This window comes from Anopheles moucheti, chromosome 3 (assembly GCF_943734755.1).
Source record: "Anopheles moucheti chromosome 3, idAnoMoucSN_F20_07, whole genome shotgun sequence".
Classification (NCBI taxonomy): Eukaryota; Metazoa; Arthropoda; class Insecta; order Diptera; family Culicidae; genus Anopheles; species Anopheles moucheti.
In genome coordinates this window covers 18,024,187-18,043,665 of record NC_069141.1, presented here as the reverse complement: position 1 = coordinate 18,043,665, position 19,479 = coordinate 18,024,187, and the positions used below count along the sequence as shown (strand labels likewise).

The following is a 19,479-nucleotide window of genomic DNA, read 5'->3' as shown; positions in this document are numbered from 1 at the left end:
AACGCACACAAAATGACGCTTGGCAGTGGTTCTGTGTTCTTCGAACACTGCGAACAAAAAGCAAACAAAGCTCTTCGGTGAAGAACATCCTCGCTTTCATTAGTTTTCTGTCGGCGTATTTTTTTTTATATTCACAGTTAAATTCAATTTCCGACCCGAAACGATAAATCGTGTGGATGCAACGCGCACTGCCACATAGACAAGTACACACACACACACACACACTGTATGTGCACTAGCAGATCGTACCAAACCGGCCATTAATCAAATGTCCGAAAGAATGAGACGCAAACGAAAATTGCAACCTTCCGCATGGTTGCCCTTCCTAAATGCCAAATGTGGCTAGTTCCGCGAGTTACTCTTTTTCCGGCTTTTCATTTCTTTCTGCTTTTTTATATATATTTGCCTCCCCCAACAGACAAAAAGGAGCAATAGCGCAATCTTGCTAAATCTCAGTCCATGAGCGAGCAAGAGAAGTGAAATTTTCAATTACCACTGTTTTACAGAAAATTAGTTTCTGGCTTCTGTTTTGTACCAGAGTTCTATCCGGCAAACAAACAGGAAGCGTGCTTGGTGGAAGAAGCAATACAATACCAGCAACCGGTATGTCCATGACGGCAAGCATAAATGATGTAGATAGTAATAATTACTTTTAACTTTACACTTAACCGAATTTTGCCTTAGGGTTATGTGATGCATGGCCCCTAACTTAATTGTGATGATGTTGCGCACTGTTCTCGTAATTCCAATAATTCATGATACCCTCCTAACTAAATCCATTTCACTTAACTAATTATGCGGAGCTTCGAAAAGAACCGCCTGTAAACAAAAACGAACAATATTTCAAAAATCTTTCAAGATTTTTGTTTTTTTTTTTTGCTTAACATGTCTCTGATTCACTGACTATCCGTGCTGATTCTGAATCGTTTTGGTGTTATGCCTAATTTTCGCTAACGCCATCGCAACATTGCACCATTGCTACGAAACAATAATATTGTCCTATTGGAAAGAAAGTAGGAAACGATGAAGAAAATATGCTAGTAACAAACAACAGTTAGCAAACAGCTAAATAGACAATAGGAAGGAAAATGGAAACGCTGGCCGCTTGGCTGCTTAGCGAATTCGGTGTGCTGCTGCTGCTGCTGCTGCTTTAACTCACAGCCGTACCGTAACCGAATTCTAGATCAACACCTCCCCGAACTGTTATAAATCGGTCGAGTCGGACGATTTTGGTCGCCCGACCGGTGGTGGTGGCGCCGGTACCTGTGGTCGCTTGATTTTCGGATCAATGCCCCGCGGCGACTGTGGAACATGCTGCAGACTAGTAGAGGTTGTGGTGCCAGCAGTTGAGCTGGCGGTGTTGTTGAGCGCGGCCGTCGTCCCGCTCGGTGTCGATGCAGGTGGTGGCATTGGATTGACGGGTGATTGAACGTCACTGCCAAGTGATCCGGTCGATTCCATCATTGCGAGCGGTGGAGTACCTTGAGGGATAGTGGTACCGGAGGACACCCCGACCGTATCCAGCAGCTGCTGACCGGTTACGGCACTAGCGGGTAGCGGATCCGGTTTTTCCTTGCGCGTATTCAATTGCTTTGGCTTCGACAGTCCAGTGCCCGTACCTTGATCCTCATCCGATGACCGCTCCACGACGTCTATGAAAGCAACCTGCTGTTTGTCGATGTTGTAAATTTGCGTCCGCTCCAGCGTACCACGCTCCAGATCCGCAGACTTATCCGACGCACCTATTCGATTGCCGCCCGTCGTTTCACCGCGAAAGCTTTGCGCTTTCTTGAGCGAACTCGCCGAAGATGACGTCAATCCGCTAATGATTGTGTTGGTGCCTTCGCTAACTTTCGATATCTCCGGTATCGAACCCTTGAAACTCATCGGACGCAGCAGTGTGGCGGGTCGCTCGGGAATCACTGGCTTCTCCCGTACTACCACACCGGCAGATCCACCAGCCGACCCGATGTCTCCGGCGTCATCGTTATTGTTATTGCTGTTGCTCCCACTCGTCGCAGCGCCTCCAGCTTTCGAAGACGAACCGGGAATCGTTGTCCTCGGCAGGGCCACCGGTTTCAATGGTGGGAAAGACGAAGAACCCGCTCCCGCCGAAGCCGCCCGGTTATTATTTTCCTTGTTCTCCTTGCTACTGCTACTAGTGCTAGTTGTATCACAATTGGGAGCATTTGGTTGCTTGTTTTGGTGCTGCTGCTGCTGCTGCTGCTGTTGCTGAAGGGTGCTGTTAGCGACACTGGCCTTAATTTTACCCAGCACCTGACTGTCGACACTGACGGCGGCCGGTCGCGGTGGCGGTATCTTATCGGTCGACTTTAGTTTCAGCAGATTGTCGTGACTTTCGGCGCGCAACATGGGCTGCCGTTCGTACTCCGCTTGTGCCTGCTTGTAGGCGTGATGCTGAAGCGATGCAAACCCTTCATCGCCATCCCCATTATGGTTGCCGCTTGCCGAACCAGCCGCAACCGAACTGCTCAGTTGCTTAAAGTAGTGCGTCGAGTGCAGCTTGTTGTTAACCTCCCGGGATGCTTTGTTGTGGTGGTGATGATGGTGCTGGTGGTTGTCCGGTGGCGTTGGCGCTACCTGTTTGTTGTGCTTCCGTCTGATAGGTAGCTTCGGGCTGTACTCCTGTGGCGGGCTGGAATGGTCCGACAGTGAACTGTTCGACTGACTGCGATACTTTAGCTGATCCGTACTGCCGCCACCACTGTTGTTGTGATTGTTATTACTATTGATTAGAATAAGACTAGTATCGTGGCTACTGCTGCGGGAATGTGACACTCCTATTCCACCACCACCTCCTCCTCCGCCTCCTCCTCCACCACCCTCTCCACGACCAAGGCGCAGCTCGTCCTGGCTGCTACCACCCGTCAACGTCACTGCGACCGTCGGTTGACCGCCGCTGGACGATGTAACAAACATCGACCGGGACATCATATCGCTCCCGGCACTAGGAACACTCCGTACATGCTGATCCTTGTCGAATGGGAACCCCCCATTGTCCGGGAACAGTGCGTCCCGGGTCATGCTGGCATAGAAGTTAACCTCACCGTCGAAAAAGAACGCCCAATCGGCCACGAGCGCCTCGACGATCGTGTTCACCGTGGCAGTACTGTTCACCTGATCCATATAATTTTCATTCTCTTTCGGTGACCACAGCAAGTTGGGCGACATTACGATCGCAATGTTTTGCGGAGACATTTTGTTCTCCTGATTCTTCTCGGCCAGATAGGACAGGAACTTGGTCAGGTAGCGCAGATTGTCATAGTTTTCCCTCGGCAGCTGATTCACAATATCGAGGATGGCCGCCTTTCGCTGCGCTTCACTAGGTTTTTGGGCCGCTTGTACAAAGCCCGGATAGAACTTGAACGTTAGCAGCGGATCGGGCAGGCTTCGTAGGTACTTTTTTAGTACACCCGCAACAACGTGCGGATCGCAGTATTTGTCCGCTAGCGGTGGCGACACGTAGTTAGCGTTGATCGCAGAAATCATGCGACGTAGTTTGGATGAGGCTAAAAATAAAAGAAACGTTTTTTTTTCTATTAGTGACTGTAAAATAAATATTTTGCTTCTTATGATTCCATACTTTTCATCAATTGATCAATTCTCGTTACTGGAACTACTGTTGTTATGAAACATGGGCCAAACAAACTGTTTAAGACTATACCCTCCCTAGGGGAGCAGTTTCATTTGAAGCCGTCCAAAAATTCAATAAACAAACGGACCATAAATCTAAGTTTACTTGACCGCGCTTCGTTCGTGATTCACATTGACACGAGAGTTCATCATCGTCATCAATTTTTCAACCCCCAACTAATAAACAAATAAACAGCTACAGCACCAGAACCAGACACAAGCGATCGCACTGCGTTAAACGAGAATTGATACCCCACTTATGCCTATTTTTCACGTGCACAATCAAGGCACACGCGCCACGACTTACCGCAGCCGACTCGCAGCAGCCCTTCCTCGTACAGGCCCTTCTCTAGCAGACAGCAGACGCACAGTTCGATCACGTAAGCAATTTTACGATCCGTCGCCTTCAGATGATCCCGCAGGGGTGTGTTGAAGATTTGCTTATTATTCCGACCTAGAAGAGCGAGAGGGCGGTAAGAAACAAGTAGGTAAAATGAGAGGGAATTCGTTTAGATGCGCAGTTGGTAAGCGAACCGACACTTACGGAACAACCCGTCCATGCTTTGCATCGTGTCTTGTATTTCCCGCAACACATTTGTGAAATGCAGCTCCTGATGCTGAACATACTCCTTCACGAACAGTGCAATGTTTTCCTCCTCCGCCAGCAGCTCGTACATGTACGATTCGTACAGATCGCGCTCCTTCTCCAGCTTCGTGTGCAGCTCCTCCTGATCATCTTTCAGCTGAATGATCTTTGCCTGATTTCCCGCTTGATCACTGTTACGTTGGGCCGACTGAAGGAAAGAGAAAAGAGAACATGAAAAGAGTAAGAAACCCCAAAGATGAGTGTTTGCGAAATGTTTAAGAACAAGAGCAAAACAAGCTGTAATCGCATGGTACCGCATGGAAAATGGGATTGAATATAGCAAAGAGAAAAAAAAGCTCTTCACAGTTCAAAGAACGCCCTCCATCAAAGCCAGCCAAGAACACCCTCCCAACCGGTAATTCTCCAGGTTTTGCATCATTGCCTACGATAGAGGCGAATCATTTGCGGGGCCGCGCAAAGCAGCAAACGACAGGCAAAAACGAAGCGAATGCATCAACCGAGGGCAACAAGGCGATGAATCATAACCGTGCGGAGCACCCCACGAGAAGACAGCTCATGTTTTCTCGGTCGCCATTCCATTGGCTAGTGGTGCTTGAGCGCGATCGTACTGAGCTGATACGAATACACCCCACCACCCGGACCGTGATCCGTGGGCTTTGCACATTCATGTTTGCACTCCGCTGCGAATGCATCACACCAAGATACATCGAGTGGGATGCGCTCGTTTACCACTAACACACAAAAACCGCAGCGGAAAAGCGAAACGTTGGAAGAGGCAGACGAGTACCCCTTCTCCCCGGGGATGAGTCAAAGCCGTTGAGTTTGCAGTACTTACATCATACTTTTGTCGCGAGGCCTCATACTCCTGGTGGCACTTGGTGACGACGCGCTTCTGCTTCTGGATCGTGGACAAGTGGCGCTCGATGATTTCGTTCAGTTTTTTGCTGACGGAGTTCTCCACATTTATCTCGCTGTTCACTATTTCCGTCGCTATTCGCTTCTCGACGCGTGCTGCGCGGGAAAGAACGAAAGGGGAAGATCGAAAAACGATTGCAGATTAAATAATCGTCCATTCCGAGCTTTATACAACCTCCGCCGCAACTTCACCTACCGCACGTGTCCAGCACATCCTTCAGCAGGCCGGCGGGTAAATCCTTGACCGATTCTTCCATCAGCTGGCCGAGCTGGAACTCGGGCACCTTCTTGCACCGCTTCTCGCGTACCACCGCATCCTGCGTCTGACCGGCGGAAATGTTCGTCGCTATCCGCTTGTTAAGGTTCTGCAGTATGTCTTTGTAGCGGTCGACTTCACGCTCGATTTCCTGCAGTCCGTCGGCATTCTTTTCCGCCTTGCTGGACCTGCGCGGGTGGGGGAGTAAAGGAAGAACGATTATAGCGAATTAATTGTCAAGAATGCATGAACGATGCTGGTTCGCACATAAGAGTTGTTTCAATGTAAACGCATATAAATGGACCTTTTGCTGCTATTGCTGCCACATTGTGTGTATCTTCTCTCAACGTTCGGGCCGCAAGACATTGACGCCGAAGAAGTTATTTACACATTCCAGATGCAACACGCAACATTCACGTACGCAAAAACCGGCCTTACGCACCTCATCGCCATCACACCGTCATCGAGCAGTAAATGATACAATGTTCTAAAAATGGCCAATGATTCCGTACGAAACGACAAACGGTTCGAAAACCCGAATGGATGAACTGTTTACAGAAACGGAACAGCTGTTCGGTATGTGGATTTAAGCCACATTTTTATCGTCCAATAAAACTCTAAATCAATTCAATACATTCGATTCATCCATCTGGCGTCTGAGGGGAGGGGGCTCGCTTTAATATAATAAACGTTTTATGTTTTATACTTGAGCTGTATTTTAATCCCCTTTTTCTGTGCCTTTTAACATTTATTTATTACAAAAAAGCGCTTGAAAACCTCTCAATATTTTGGTGCAGTTGAGATTAATGGTGGCAGCACTTCGGGGCTGTATGTTAACAATTTTTAGTCTTACTCCCAAGAGTAATATCTTATGATTTTTCGGCCATGTCGACTAAGTCGACTTTTTAGAAATGTTTGGTGACGTCAGTGGCGAAGGAAACATCGTAGAGATTCGAAAAAAAAATGTTCCTCTCCATCGATTGCGATTGTCTCCAATTGAAACCCCAGATCTCCCCCAGCAGAGCAAAGCCACTGAGCAGGGAATGAACGAAGCGGAAAAACAACCGTTCCGTTGCACTGAAAGGGGAGGGTAAACTTCAATAATTGCACTAACAGTAGAGCGGACAGCACAACAATTAAAACCTACATAAGACAACTGGCTGTCTCTGATCTTCTTGCCTTTCCTTCCAGGCCAGCAACAAAGCCGACACCGACGACGACGACAAAGTGGAACTGAGTGCATCTTGACAGAGCTCCATTACTCTGTTGTCGGTTTTCTCCACTTGCATTCGCCCGCAAACTGCACAACCAAAGCGACAGCGACTCGTGAGAACGTCATTAGTTGCTTGATGCTTTTTTACTCCCCATTCGAGAGGACCGCTGATTGGGGACCGCACGAGGGACGCGACCTTACGACGCGCACATGTGAAAAGTGATCGACTCTGTCAACATTTTAAACAGAAAGTCCAATTGTTTTGGACACTCTTCATGTGCTTGATGGGATTGAAATGTTGTAGGAGAATTATGGGAACAAAACCATTCAACTAATGTCATTCTGTAAAGAAGAACTTCATGACGAGGAGTCGAACCTCAAGAAGCAGTCAACTAAAAAATGAATTCAAGTGGTTTTCTAAAGCTGCGATCTATCGATGCATTACCGCTCACAAAGAAGAATAATGATAGACCATGCGTGAATTGTGCCTAACTCATTATTAATGCACTTTTTACAGCAAGTCTCTCAGTGCCTTTCGATGGTTGATGTAATTCTTCATCCATTTCGTGCTTTTCCGGCACAAAAAAAAATCTACTTTATTTTTTTTTTGCCAATTTCATTAGGGCTCAAGTAACAAAGGAAAGAGAACGAATTGAAAGGGTTCCAGTTTAAATAAAACAAACAAACTTTATCCATTAAAGACTGTGGCAATGGTGCAAAACCTCGATTGGCATAATATATGAACATTCCCATAAAACACCATTCTCTCAACATGCAATTGACTGGCCTGGCACACTTATTGGTTGCAAAATAGCTCATTAGTAGAAGCTGTATTCTTTTGCTCGGCCATTTTTTTTTACCAAAAGTTCCAAAGCTCAACCAACCAGCGAGAAATATCACACAAACCTAGTGTAGAGTAGCACTTTGAGGAAAAAAAAACCACAGTAGTACACCGGGAACACTTTAACAAAAAGTAAACATTTAGCAAGCATAAATTTCACACGAACCCCCACACAAAACAATAACAAGAGCGAACGAAGAAAACAAAAAGCGTCATGGCCATTTATGCATCACCCAACAACAATAAAAACGGGTGTGAATTGGAAAGACAAAACCACCCTCTCCCCCGGACTGCTAATTCCCTCTCGGGTTGCAAAGAACCGCAACATATACGGGTGGAGGGCATCTCTATGTACCGATCGCATCACACACGTGCATACGGTGCGCCTACATCCCATGAACTGTACTGGGATGGGATGAATGCAACACCTCTTCAAAGCACGGGTGTCTCGATCTTCCCATCGCACCTGGGGAGGAAGTACGTTATTAAATCGGAAACAGTAGAAGAAAAACAGAAATATTTATCCGCCTCTAAGAGAGCGTGTTTCGGCGAAGGGAAACACACAATTGAACCGAGTGGTGTTGCATTCGAAGCACCATTACGAACTAGCGCGGAAGAATAAGATGCTGAGCGCTGGGAGATGACGCGCCTGTACCCCGCGTCGAATAACCAGCATCGCGATTAGACAAATAAATGCCCAACTGGGGCATGAGCATTGGCCGTTTTACTAGCGGATTACATCAGCGAGCGGAGATCGCACTAGCGCACCACCACCGCCAAGTCGTGAATTTGCGAACGGGCAGCATAAGGAAGAGGTGCTCGACGAGAAGAAAAACCCCACACAGCAAGCAGCATAATTTCGATCCGCAACCCACAGTTCCCACCCCTGGGCCGAATTCGAGGCTACACTACTCCCTCGGGGTGGAATCGGCTGAAGAGGAATCAAATCAACACCCCTCGCGCGGATGTAAAGACTTCATCTGTACAGCATCAAATCGAGCGCAGCAAAAACCATCGCTAAACGAAACGGAACGAAAAGCGAAAGACGACTCTCGTCTGGGGTTTTGCGTTCTCATCCGCATCGACGAACACACCAGCCGGCCGGGGCAATCGGCGAACAGCTGTTAAGCCCACCACCAGAAGAAGCGCAGACACAAACGCAACATTAAAGAGAGGCGGTTACAAGAAATATGTAACAACATTGCACGCCGGGGTGAAGGGAGCAAACAAAAAAAAAAAAGCATTGCCTTCGATTGCGCTCTGGGTGCGCGCGCGATCGCAAGCTTTCCGGTTGAGGAAGCGATAATGTTGGTTGTTTTCTTACGCGCGTTCTTCTTTCCGGGCCACCTTCTTTTCGATCTACCCAATCTGAATGTTGTGCATATCGAAGAAGATCATTGATCTATCGAGGGGAGGGTGTTTGTTATGGGAGGGTGGAGTTGGGGCTTTTTTTTAGTGCACCTCATCTCACCCACCAACCCACCGCGCGCCGCGTTCGTTTCTAGTGGCTGAGTTACTTCCGCAAAGACGGGAGAAGAAAAAGCCAACATCTCTAGCGGATTGGATTGGAATATTCATGCAATTATTAGCGTCGGACGGTACGGCGGTACGATACTCCCCAAAACACTTCCACGCGGCAGTACTCACACATTTCGACAGTACGATTGTTGTCGAATTTTTAACCAACGGCGGAATCGATATCGTTCAGCTAATGCGTATTATTGGAAACTTTCCATTTTTTCCGAACTTTCCATCACCGATCGCCGATTGCATAAATATCATTTGCGTTTTGCTGGCAACAGCAATCATGCCCATCCCGACCAAAGGTCAATGAAATAATCAAGCAAATGAAAATTGTGAAGGGTGTGAAAATGAAAATATAATTTTTGCCTATTATTTTTACACATTTTTCCAACTTGACCGATTGCATCCCTTTGTATTGTCGGGTAGAGTACGGAGCGCATCATCACATCTCCCATCGATCGAACGATGGTCGACATAGTCGATGCAGGGGACTAATTTAACTCTAATTGGGCAAACATTGGGGACGATGTTTGCTCTACAAAGAATCGAAATGACCCGAAAGAACGCAGCGACACACTGAGTGTGACACCGCCGGCCATCTGCTGTCTGGCAATGTAGGGCTATGTGTCTCACATCCAGATGCCTCCCCATGTGGGGATGGAGTTTAATAGTGGACGACCTATAAAACTCGTTCCGGAAGAATTGCTCAGTGACGGGGGATTTCCTGGTGCCAGCAAGAAAAGAGAGCGGTGCGTTGGTGATTCGGTCCGGCCCTACCTTGGCAAGATGCCAATATTCGACAGCTATTGCCCCGGTTTGTTGGAACTCACCGAGAACAAACTGCAGCGGGTAAATCGGTTGTTTAGGACGCAAAAGTCCCGCTGCTTTCCCTACACACACCACACAGTATTACCCGTGGATTTTCGCAGGGAGGGTTCCGAACGCAATACGCGCCCTATAAATAGCCCATTAATCTTGGTGTGAGTTTTTTTTTTGCAAGACCAAAACAACAAAGACTGCGCGCGAAACGTGGACGCGATAATTAAATAAACCGCAATCGAAATGATTAATGAAGCTGCCCCGCTTTATAAGTGTCTTGAGAGGGAGGCGAAACACTTGAATGTACGGTGGGGGTTGCAAAGATTGTACGAAAACAGGGAGCCAACAACAATGTTAGATGTTTCGCTCGAATGCGCCAATTCTCTCCAAAGCTCATCTCGAAGGAATCGAAGAATAGCAGCACATGTGGTGTGTAAATTATGCCTTAAACCTTTCTGTCTCATGCGTCACGGCAAATGATATTTAACAGCGGTGCAACAGCAATTGGAATAGCTTTAAATCTGGGAAGTCCACACCGGGTTGTTTGTTCCTTTAATGAACGTCGGGCAATTCCGGTCGGGCATCTCCTCGTCACCGAGACGCAACCCCCGCAACAGTTGACAAATTCACACACGAAAATAATGAAAATGAAAGTCTCGGCTTGCTCATTCACTTCACTTTGGCACTTCCTTTCCAAGCGTTTGGTGTCGGGCAGACTCATAACCACCTTCGCCGTTCGCCGGTCGTTGTCGGTGTCACCGTCCCATTAAACGGCAGACAAAAGTGCAGAAACGCCATCATCATCTGGTGATGTGTCGCCCCGTGCCGTCATCGGAAAGAGAAGCTTCCGGTTCGTGACTAATCCTGTGTGCATTCGCTTCTTTTCACCACAACACGCGGGTCGCCGAACCCCGTGCGGCCACCAATACGAAAAGGCAAAAGGTCTCCGCGGCAAACCCACGTCAGTGTCGGCGACCTTTTCTGGCGGGTTTGCTGCCATCATTCGCGCGCGCCCGTTCGCATAAATGCAAGAGATTTCTATAGAGTTGGCCCCTTTTGTATGCCGGAAATTTCTTCTCTCCTGGAGAAGCTCCCATCTGCGCAGGGATGGTCCCTTACCCCCCGAAATGGAGCAGAGAGCGCGCCTCACGCCAACATATTATCAACTTTGACGCTTTTCCATCGTTCTGCGGTGGGGCAGAGCGCAACAGCAGCATAAATAATAGTAATGTGCGTTGATTTTAAATACTAAATCACCTCGGGGCTAGACAGACCCTGTACGGTGTCGGTCATGCTTGGGTACGTTTAACACCGCCGATGGCAAAGCAAATGACAGTAATCCCTTGCCTGGCAGTGTGTTTCATCTTTTTCCAACGGTACCCGCCCTACCGGAATGGAATGTCACCGTGGCAGGGATGGCAGGGAGAGGGAGAGACCTTCTGTCTGCCGAAAAATTCCAGCTACGCAACGCAATGCAAGCACAGAGACCCGTTCCGGTCCCATATGCAAAATGCTCGTGTTCTAATAATAATCTCAATGGAATATTATTAGTACGCCCATGTGTTCCAGTCGATCATAGGGGGAGATGTGCAAACCGAACCCAGCCTTGTTCGCTTTGTGTCTTCATATGTGCGAAGTGAAGAAAGTCATCTAGAAATAGAACAGAATAATTGTTGTAGAACATTCTCTTTTGTATCAAGAAATGCGATCGCAAAATTGTGTCTGACAAAGGTTGTAGGGCCTAATGAGGTGGTTTTACCAAACAAACCTAACAAGAATGTTGTTAACGTTTGTATTAGCAGAAATAAAATAGCAAAACAACACAGCATAATGGGATGGAAGCGGAAAAACACGAAAACGCTCCGGACATATTTCAAAACAGGCAAAACGGATGTAACCGTCCGGTGTTCTTCCGGTCTGCGCTAACCCTGCTTCTTGGGACGGACACACGCACAACCCGTAGAACGGAACGGTCAAACACCGCACACACACATCCGAAGGCATTTCGGATCGGAAATCTCATTTGCATGTTTTGCATTTCGGTTTAAGAAGGCTCAAAAAAATTGGAACACAAGCGACTGATCAATCTGTACCATGCCTCGAGGGGGACATACTGGCCAATTTCTGCCCCCATTTTCTTCCAATGTGTATACACCCCTTCTTTCCTTCTTGGAACCGGCAAAGGGTGAGTTGAGAAAGTTTTCCGATCCAATTCTGCGCCACCTTTAGCGTTCGTCATTCACCCCAAGTGGACGAGAAAAGCAAATCGGGGGGCGGTGGTGTGGCGATCTAGCTCAATTTTCCCCCCCCTTGTCAGCATGGAATTTAATTGGGCCATGTTTGAGCGTTTTATTTTCGGGGGGGAGAAAGCTTGAAAAATGCAACATATTAAATGGTTCGTTTTATGCTCCATTTGGTGAGGGGAGGGTGGAAGGTTTCGCGAGTGGAACCAGCCCCGTGAAACCATAAACCGTAATCGTTTGGCCGGCCACCTGGTGGCGGTGAAGGGTGACAATGTGAGATAAATGGGTGGCCATTCAGTTTATGGTACAGCGCGTCAATCGAACACCTTCGAGAGCGAACATTACGGGGTGTTCGCGCTTACCCTCGTAGGAATTCTATCTTCCAAACAAATACACTCACGCACCCGGAAAGGCACACACGTACAGGGTTGCAACGGGTGAAACAGTGATAGGTTTTTGAGTCATGGTCGCTTATCAGAGACGAAGCAGCAGAAAACACTCCACACTCCCTTGGCAAAGCTGATAAGATTTCCATCTGCCCGTACCGCAATGGAGCGTGCGGGACGGATCGATCGGCGGGACCATCACCGGACGTTGTGTTTAGTGCACAAAGCCATGATTTCGCTGTTAAATATGTGTCCGGCTGCAAAACAAAAACTCATTCTAACATTTTAGGCGGTGGTGAATAAAAAAAAGATATGATGAAAAGTTATTTTCGCTTTCGTATACGAGCAAGAAAGGTACTCGCCGGTACTTTACCGACACGCAACTCATCTCTCAAACCGTGTCTTACTTATCGTGCGACAAGGCAAAAAAAGAGCCCGGATTAAGGCCTTGAAGATTGTTCAATCTTCAACCTCCAAGTTTCCCACTCTTCAATATCCACGACACACAGTGATTCGCAAAAGTTATCGTACAGCAGGAACGGACGTTTCTATATAATATGTACAATACTATATTTTTTTATAACATTTTTTTTTTCTAATTGCGAAATATCATTATTTTGTAAAAAGTTATACAATACAGTAACTGTAAATATTTTTTCATGTTACATAAAGTAATGATTTATTTCCAAGTTAGATAGTTAGTTATAAATATCTACAATAATGGCCTTTCAACCTCTTAAAACCATATCACAAAAAAAAACAGTAATTATGTTATCATTTATTTATTAATTATTCTAAATTATTCTTTATTTAAAATTGGGTTTAGTTAAAATTATTCTTTTTAACTATTTTACATGTAACTACTCTTCAATTGGTAACGTTGGAAACAATCCTTATAATTTGATTAGGCGGTACTTTATCAACTTTATCAACTCCACATACTTAAGCAAACTTTAAGACTTTAGTCTAAGCATTCCGACATGCAAGATGTGTGTCGGTTGAGAAAGATTGGTTTTGATAATCAATTTCATTTTCCATAACTTCCAGACATTGAGATGGATTCCACTTTTCAACCTCCAGAATGGTGTCCAAAGATCAACCAGTAAAAGTAATCCATAAATGTTTTCAATTTTACCACTTAAATTAGTGAACCTTGGGTAAGTCTGGCCATTGTCGAGTTACGCTGTTTCCAAAGTTTACGAGTTATAACAGTAAAGTTGGAGCAATATCTAGAATATCTCTTAAAAAATAATCAATATCTAGTTACATGTAAAATGTAGAAAAGCGATGTGTACAGCAATGAAATTGAGCACAAGAAATAGATTAAAATTAAACTTTTAAAGTAATAGTAAATTCAAAAACACCATTTATCACTGACCAATGTACGATATCGTTGGTGTCTTACTGTACGCATCAAGCACGGGTGCGATATATTTGCATTCTCACCCCGCTGATGATACACACGGATGGCTTGTTAACGCATCTTCTTCGGTGTGGTGTCTCCACATCTTACATCTTCAGCTCAATCAAAGTCCAGCCTCAATCCGGTCCGTTTGCTGGCTACACCAGCGCGTATCAGTGCAACAACCGGCACCGGCTTGGTTTTTGCTGCACAACTCCATCGGCAACAGGTTACCCATTCCCACAGCAACACACACCACACATCGTACGTTTGGTTTGGCCGGGGTTTGTGTGCACGAAACGGGAGCGTGGCGTTGGTGAAGCTGGGCATTATCACATAACTTCAATCAGCAGCCCAGTTCACTTCTGGTCCACCGCGCGAGCTAAAGCTGGCGCAGCCGTGTGAGGTAATCAAAACAAATATGGCCCCAGCAAATGTGCTGTCCCCGCCCGTTTTGATTTCTTTCCCTCCCCGCCTGGAGCTACACCACCCCACGTCGCGCCCTTTGGTTCGGCGGTTCGGGACAGCATGGAGACGGAGAAATGATATCGTTAACACAATGGCGTTCGCAACCTGACCTGAACCACAGGCAGATCTTTCTGTAGCAAACCGTCGGTCGTCTTCCGCGGCCAATAAAACGTTCACCATTTGTTTGTTGATCGTTGCGCACAACCGAGGTCACCTCGTTTAGTGGATGTTTTATGATTTTTAAACGGATGGGAACCGCTTCGCAGGTGGGTCATCATACGACCATCATGCGGTCAATGGGCACCCCGCGTACGACGCTATCTACCCTCCCTCGAAAGGGGTGGAAAATTTTCTTATCCTCACATTGCGAGGGGCCTCCACGAATGGCCGTGAAAAGTTCAATACTCGTACATCGCCTCCCGCTTTTCCCACCCAACCGATTCACCACAACCCATTGGCTGATGATGATGCGTGAAGTGATAAATTTTTCATACCCCAATCGAGTGTGTGGACACCGTGCGCGGTTCGTTTGCGGCAACTACTGGTAGCACTAAACTTCGCGGAACGATCAAGAAACGACGCTACCAAATTGATTGAAGCAGCCATACACACTCTGGTGCGCAGCAGCAAGTGGATAAACGCCCTCATTTGCATTTTGATGGACACCGTGGAGAGGGAACTTTCCGGTCGCGGTGAAAGAAAGTACCGCATGGAAGGAAAAAAGAATTCAACTCCCCAAAAAAAAATAAAAAACAAGCAGAGCTTTGGGGATTAGGATGTTTTGGGAGGAAATGACAGCATTGCTGTGCGGATGTTTCGCCAAATTGTGATTCAAATGAGGTAAAAGCCGTTTAATATGCGAACGTGTGCGAACATGTAATACACACCAACAAACCCAACTCCGTTCCGATTACCCGATCACCTCTTGCCGTTATTGGGCAAAACTGGAGATGAAAGTACAGCCGTCACATTTTTCAGTGATCAAATGAATCCAACACCCTGGACATTCCAGGTGCTGATTCAGAGCCAAATCCGGATTCAACTCCGAATTGTTGTAAGAGTTGTCGTCAATTTTTCTTAAATGTACCGTACCAATTCATCACATTTCCAATGAATGATTTATAGTTTAAAAATACTCCAAAGAAAATTAATAATAATAATTAGGTCTCAAACTGGATCATATCATCAACATTTTGTTTAAAAAGTCCCAAAGTTCGAACTCCAAATTGCGCATGTGGGCGCTCCGGAGACAACTACGACTTGTACTCCAGATAAAACACCGAATTCCGGAAGTGAGCTTTGGATTTAATTCCCAACTCGTCTCCACTTTGTCTTCCACTCCATTCAATTTTCAAAATCCGGAACTCTGAAGACTCTGGATGAGGATTCCACATTCAACTCCAAATGCGATTCCGGAATCAACTTCGAAGTCTGGAATTCACCTCCAAATTTGACTCTAGATTCCGGAATTCTGGCTGTGGAATTCCAAATTCATTTTTAAGATTCAATTCCGCATTGTTTTTGAATTTGGTCTTTCACCGTTAGAGTCTCGAAGTGGATCGATGCATCCATTCCGGATTTCCCATCACTAGCCCAAAGCCTCTTCTTGTGGCTCTTTTTTATTGGGAGTCTAAACTGTTCAAATAATCCGTTTCCTGGCCTACTTTGATTGCAATTGACATTGTTTTATGGTACGGAACCACTCCACAATATCGAAACGCAACGAACGATTGTGCTTATTTGCTTGGTCGTGTACTTACCGCGATAGGTTCGATTTAAGTTCCTCTTTGAACTTTTCCAGCTGCCTTTTCATGTTTCTGCTCATTCGGTACGCGTTCGAGGCGCTGTCACTAGATGCATTTAAGCTTGCACTTTCGAAGTATTTCGCGCTTCCCGTAGCAGTACCACTCGTTCAAAACTGTGTGTTAGTGCGTTTACTTCCCAGTATACCGACGAACGCGTGGCTGTGAAGGAAAGGGAAGAGAGCGGCAACGTCGTCAGTGACACGGGTGACACGGTGTGTGTGCCTTCCGTTGACGGAAGATAGCTGCAAGCGCAGACGTAATCCGCGGGATGGACCTCGAAGCCGGATCTCGACCTCGGCGTAAATGAACACCGTCCGAGCAGAGTCGTGTCGTCGTAATCGGCTACTTGTTTTGCGCACTTACAGTGTAATGGCCATGTAAATTACACCGACGAATCACACACATGAATCTTTCCACACACAAACACACCATAACCACACCCAAAGAGACCTTGGATAATGGATAGAATTTGGATAATTTGAACCTCGGGAAATAAGAAAATTTACAAAAAGTTTGTAAAAAGCACTCCCACATACACAACACGATGCCACGAATCAGAATCGTGCGTGAATCACATTGGTGGCCAACAGAATTGCAATTGGACAACTGCAAACACACACGCCACTATGGGCGAAGGTTTCCGCACTTACATCCCATCGCGTTTCGGGAAGGGAGTTTGTTTCAATGCTGTTATCTGTTTACCCGTTTTCTTTTCTTCCTTTTGTCCACACTCGGGCACTCGAAAAACCGCGCATTGATAACGGCGGGTGTAAGCTTCCCTTTCACTCTCCTTTTCTACGGCAAGCCCTGCGAGATAAACACTACTGACAGGGCGCGCGAGACAAAACGAGACGGTTGTCCGATAAGAAATCAATATACCCGCGGCTAGGCTGCTCGATGTGGCCCACCGATAAACGCTGCTGTTTGGTATGAATTTATAGGCAAAATTGATGTTTTCAAATTGTTTCGGGGACGACCAAAAAAAAAAATCCCCACAGCACACATCTAGCAACCCGTGCAGGGGCACTGGTTGCTCCGCCAACACACATTTCGTGGCCAAAATTTGCACAATACGCGCGGGGCAAAATGTGTGTTGATGTGTGCGTTTGTCCAAAAACAGCATGAGATCATCGAACCGCCTCAACACGGGGCGACCGCAAACTACCGCAACTACACTACACAACACCGCGATGACGCGTTGTCGCGCAGCCGCCACAAACGCACGACGTCCTTTATCACGCACGACCCAAAACAGGCCCCGTCATCTGTGCGTGCGTGCGTTCGTGTTGGTGACGTTCTCGTGTGTGATGACTGGCACTGCACGTTACACGCCCTTGAAAATCGATATCGGAGGGCGCCCCGTGTGTAGTAAACAATCCGCGTTCGGGTTACACATGCGTGTGTTGGTTGAAGCGAATTCCGTCACACAGTATGGAACTAAACATGCACACACACATAGCCGCACAGCGTGAAGAGATCATCGCGTTCGATCATCACATGCTGTTGTTGTGTTGATGACGAATCGCGCAATCGTTGTTGTTGGTCGTGTTGTTCAGGATTGTATCGAAGTAGTCGCTGATAGAAAATGACGCCAGCCTACTTACTGCCACAAATTCGCAATTCCGCCACATACAAACACACCGCGTACAGTACGGAATCGTACGAAACACACCAGCGTGATATAATTAAATTATTTGCATATTTTCGTCTGTCCACCGAAAATAGATCGCCCAGAATAACTAACCCTAGCCAACTACCCTGGTCACTGTCCGCTAACCACCACCGCACTGGATCATCTCCTCGGTAAACACGCAACATATGCACTATGGGCAGGGAGCACATTCAACACGAAAGCTCCCCCAATGACAATACCGCCCCACACACCACCTTCTGGAACATGCGCGGACACTGGATGACAAAAAAAAAAGACCACGGACTACAAACAATAGAGCACAGCCTAAATAAAGCATAACTTTGGAAAATGCCGTTCAAGATTAATTCCACCAAATGATCCGGGAGCAATGAGCAAATCTTGTTCAAGAACAAAAAACCGGGCAACACACAAATAGGACACCTTCTTTTCACACTCTCTCATGGACAGGTTACCCACCCTCAATGTACACCAAAGTCACAAACAAAATTCCACCACTACTGTGAGCACTTAGAAAAGGAATGGAGCAACATTTTTACCATTTAGAATAACATTTTACACTCGAGCGGTAGGCGGGCGCTAGTTGCGGTGAAACACGGAACAACGAATAAGTTTTTCGCTTCACGGAACACGCGAGCACAACCGCACGCAACAACGAACAGGAAAACAATAAAAATAAGCTGCCTACTGGTGCTTGTGCTTTGGGCGATGACTTTCTGTACTGACGTTTTGCTTTCGCGAACAGGGACTTCCTTCACTGCATTATACCACGCTAATTTCAATACAGTTTGGTAACTTATTGCGTTACATTTACGAGAAAAATAGTACACTTTTCATTGCAAGAACGAAAACAAAGTAAGAATATGACCAAATTCTGTTTTCTGATTGCTCTGAATTCCTCGCAGAAATAAACTGTCAAAACTCAACAGTGCCATCCAGAAAACGCCAGCACAAAACAGTTTTTTAAAACCCTTTTTTATGCACAGACAAAACAAACAGGATTGAGGCCTCAAAAAAGCGTTTGCGCTGGATGTGTTTTCCAACATAATATTGTATTTGGAGTTAAAGAAAAAGTTTCAAAATCACTAAACAACTGAAAAACAACCAACTGCTAAAAAAGGTGTATTTTGTTTCGAACTGTGCTGAACATGTCAACAAAACATCATCTATGATAGCTCGCGGCTACACTTATCCCCTACCCACGGAACAAATTCTGCTGTCATTGTTGATAGCTGTCATTAAGATTTTAAAATTTTCATCATTATTTACGTTGTTCATTTCTTCCGAACATGCGTACTGCAATTTTACAACAGTAAGTTAGCATACTTATTCGCCAATTTAATTGTCAGTAGTATTAAAACATTTTAGGCAAAGAAATGCTACAGTTTTTCACCTCAAGCAACTTTGCTCGAAAACCGCCGAAAGGTATGCAATGTTTAACCGTTGTGTCAATAACCAAATCTACACCTTAATCTCTACGACCGGCATACCCGGGTATCCCATACATTTTGTATGAGGAACCAAATTTTTTCGGCTTTAAACTTAAATAACTTTTTTAGTATTGTAAATTAAAATTTCAAATTTGGAACACAAAAGCGGGCATTAGTATTCTATACAATCGTTAAAAAACCAGAATTTTAAAGTTTGTTTAGAATTTTTTAATGGTGTTTTTGTGTATGAAAACCCAACTTTTTG

At 46.0% G+C, this 19,479-nt stretch overlaps 1 protein-coding gene across 2 annotated transcripts; it reads right to left on the bottom strand.

Annotated features, from left to right (window-relative positions):
- Nucleotides 1-1,007: 1,007 nt before the first annotated feature.
- Nucleotides 1,008-18,322, bottom strand: LOC128302300 (uncharacterized). Of its 2 annotated transcripts, XM_053039094.1 has the most exons (7): nt 18,244-18,322; nt 16,089-16,292; nt 5,373-5,620; nt 5,097-5,272; nt 4,199-4,448; nt 3,962-4,108; nt 1,008-3,530 (listed from the first exon to the last, which is right to left on the bottom strand). In XM_053039094.1, the coding sequence occupies exons 2-7, from the start codon at nt 16,151-16,153 to the stop codon at nt 1,204-1,206; spliced, it is 3,213 nt and encodes a 1,070-aa protein (XP_052895054.1). In that variant the 5' UTR covers nt 16,154-16,292; nt 18,244-18,322; the 3' UTR covers nt 1,008-1,203. The 2 variants fall into 2 exon arrangements, with proteins under 2 accessions (XP_052895054.1, XP_052895053.1); XM_053039093.1 differs by lacking the exon at nt 18,244-18,322 and having other exon boundaries at nt 16,089-16,404.
- Between the last annotated feature and the right edge of the window lie 1,157 nt (nt 18,323-19,479).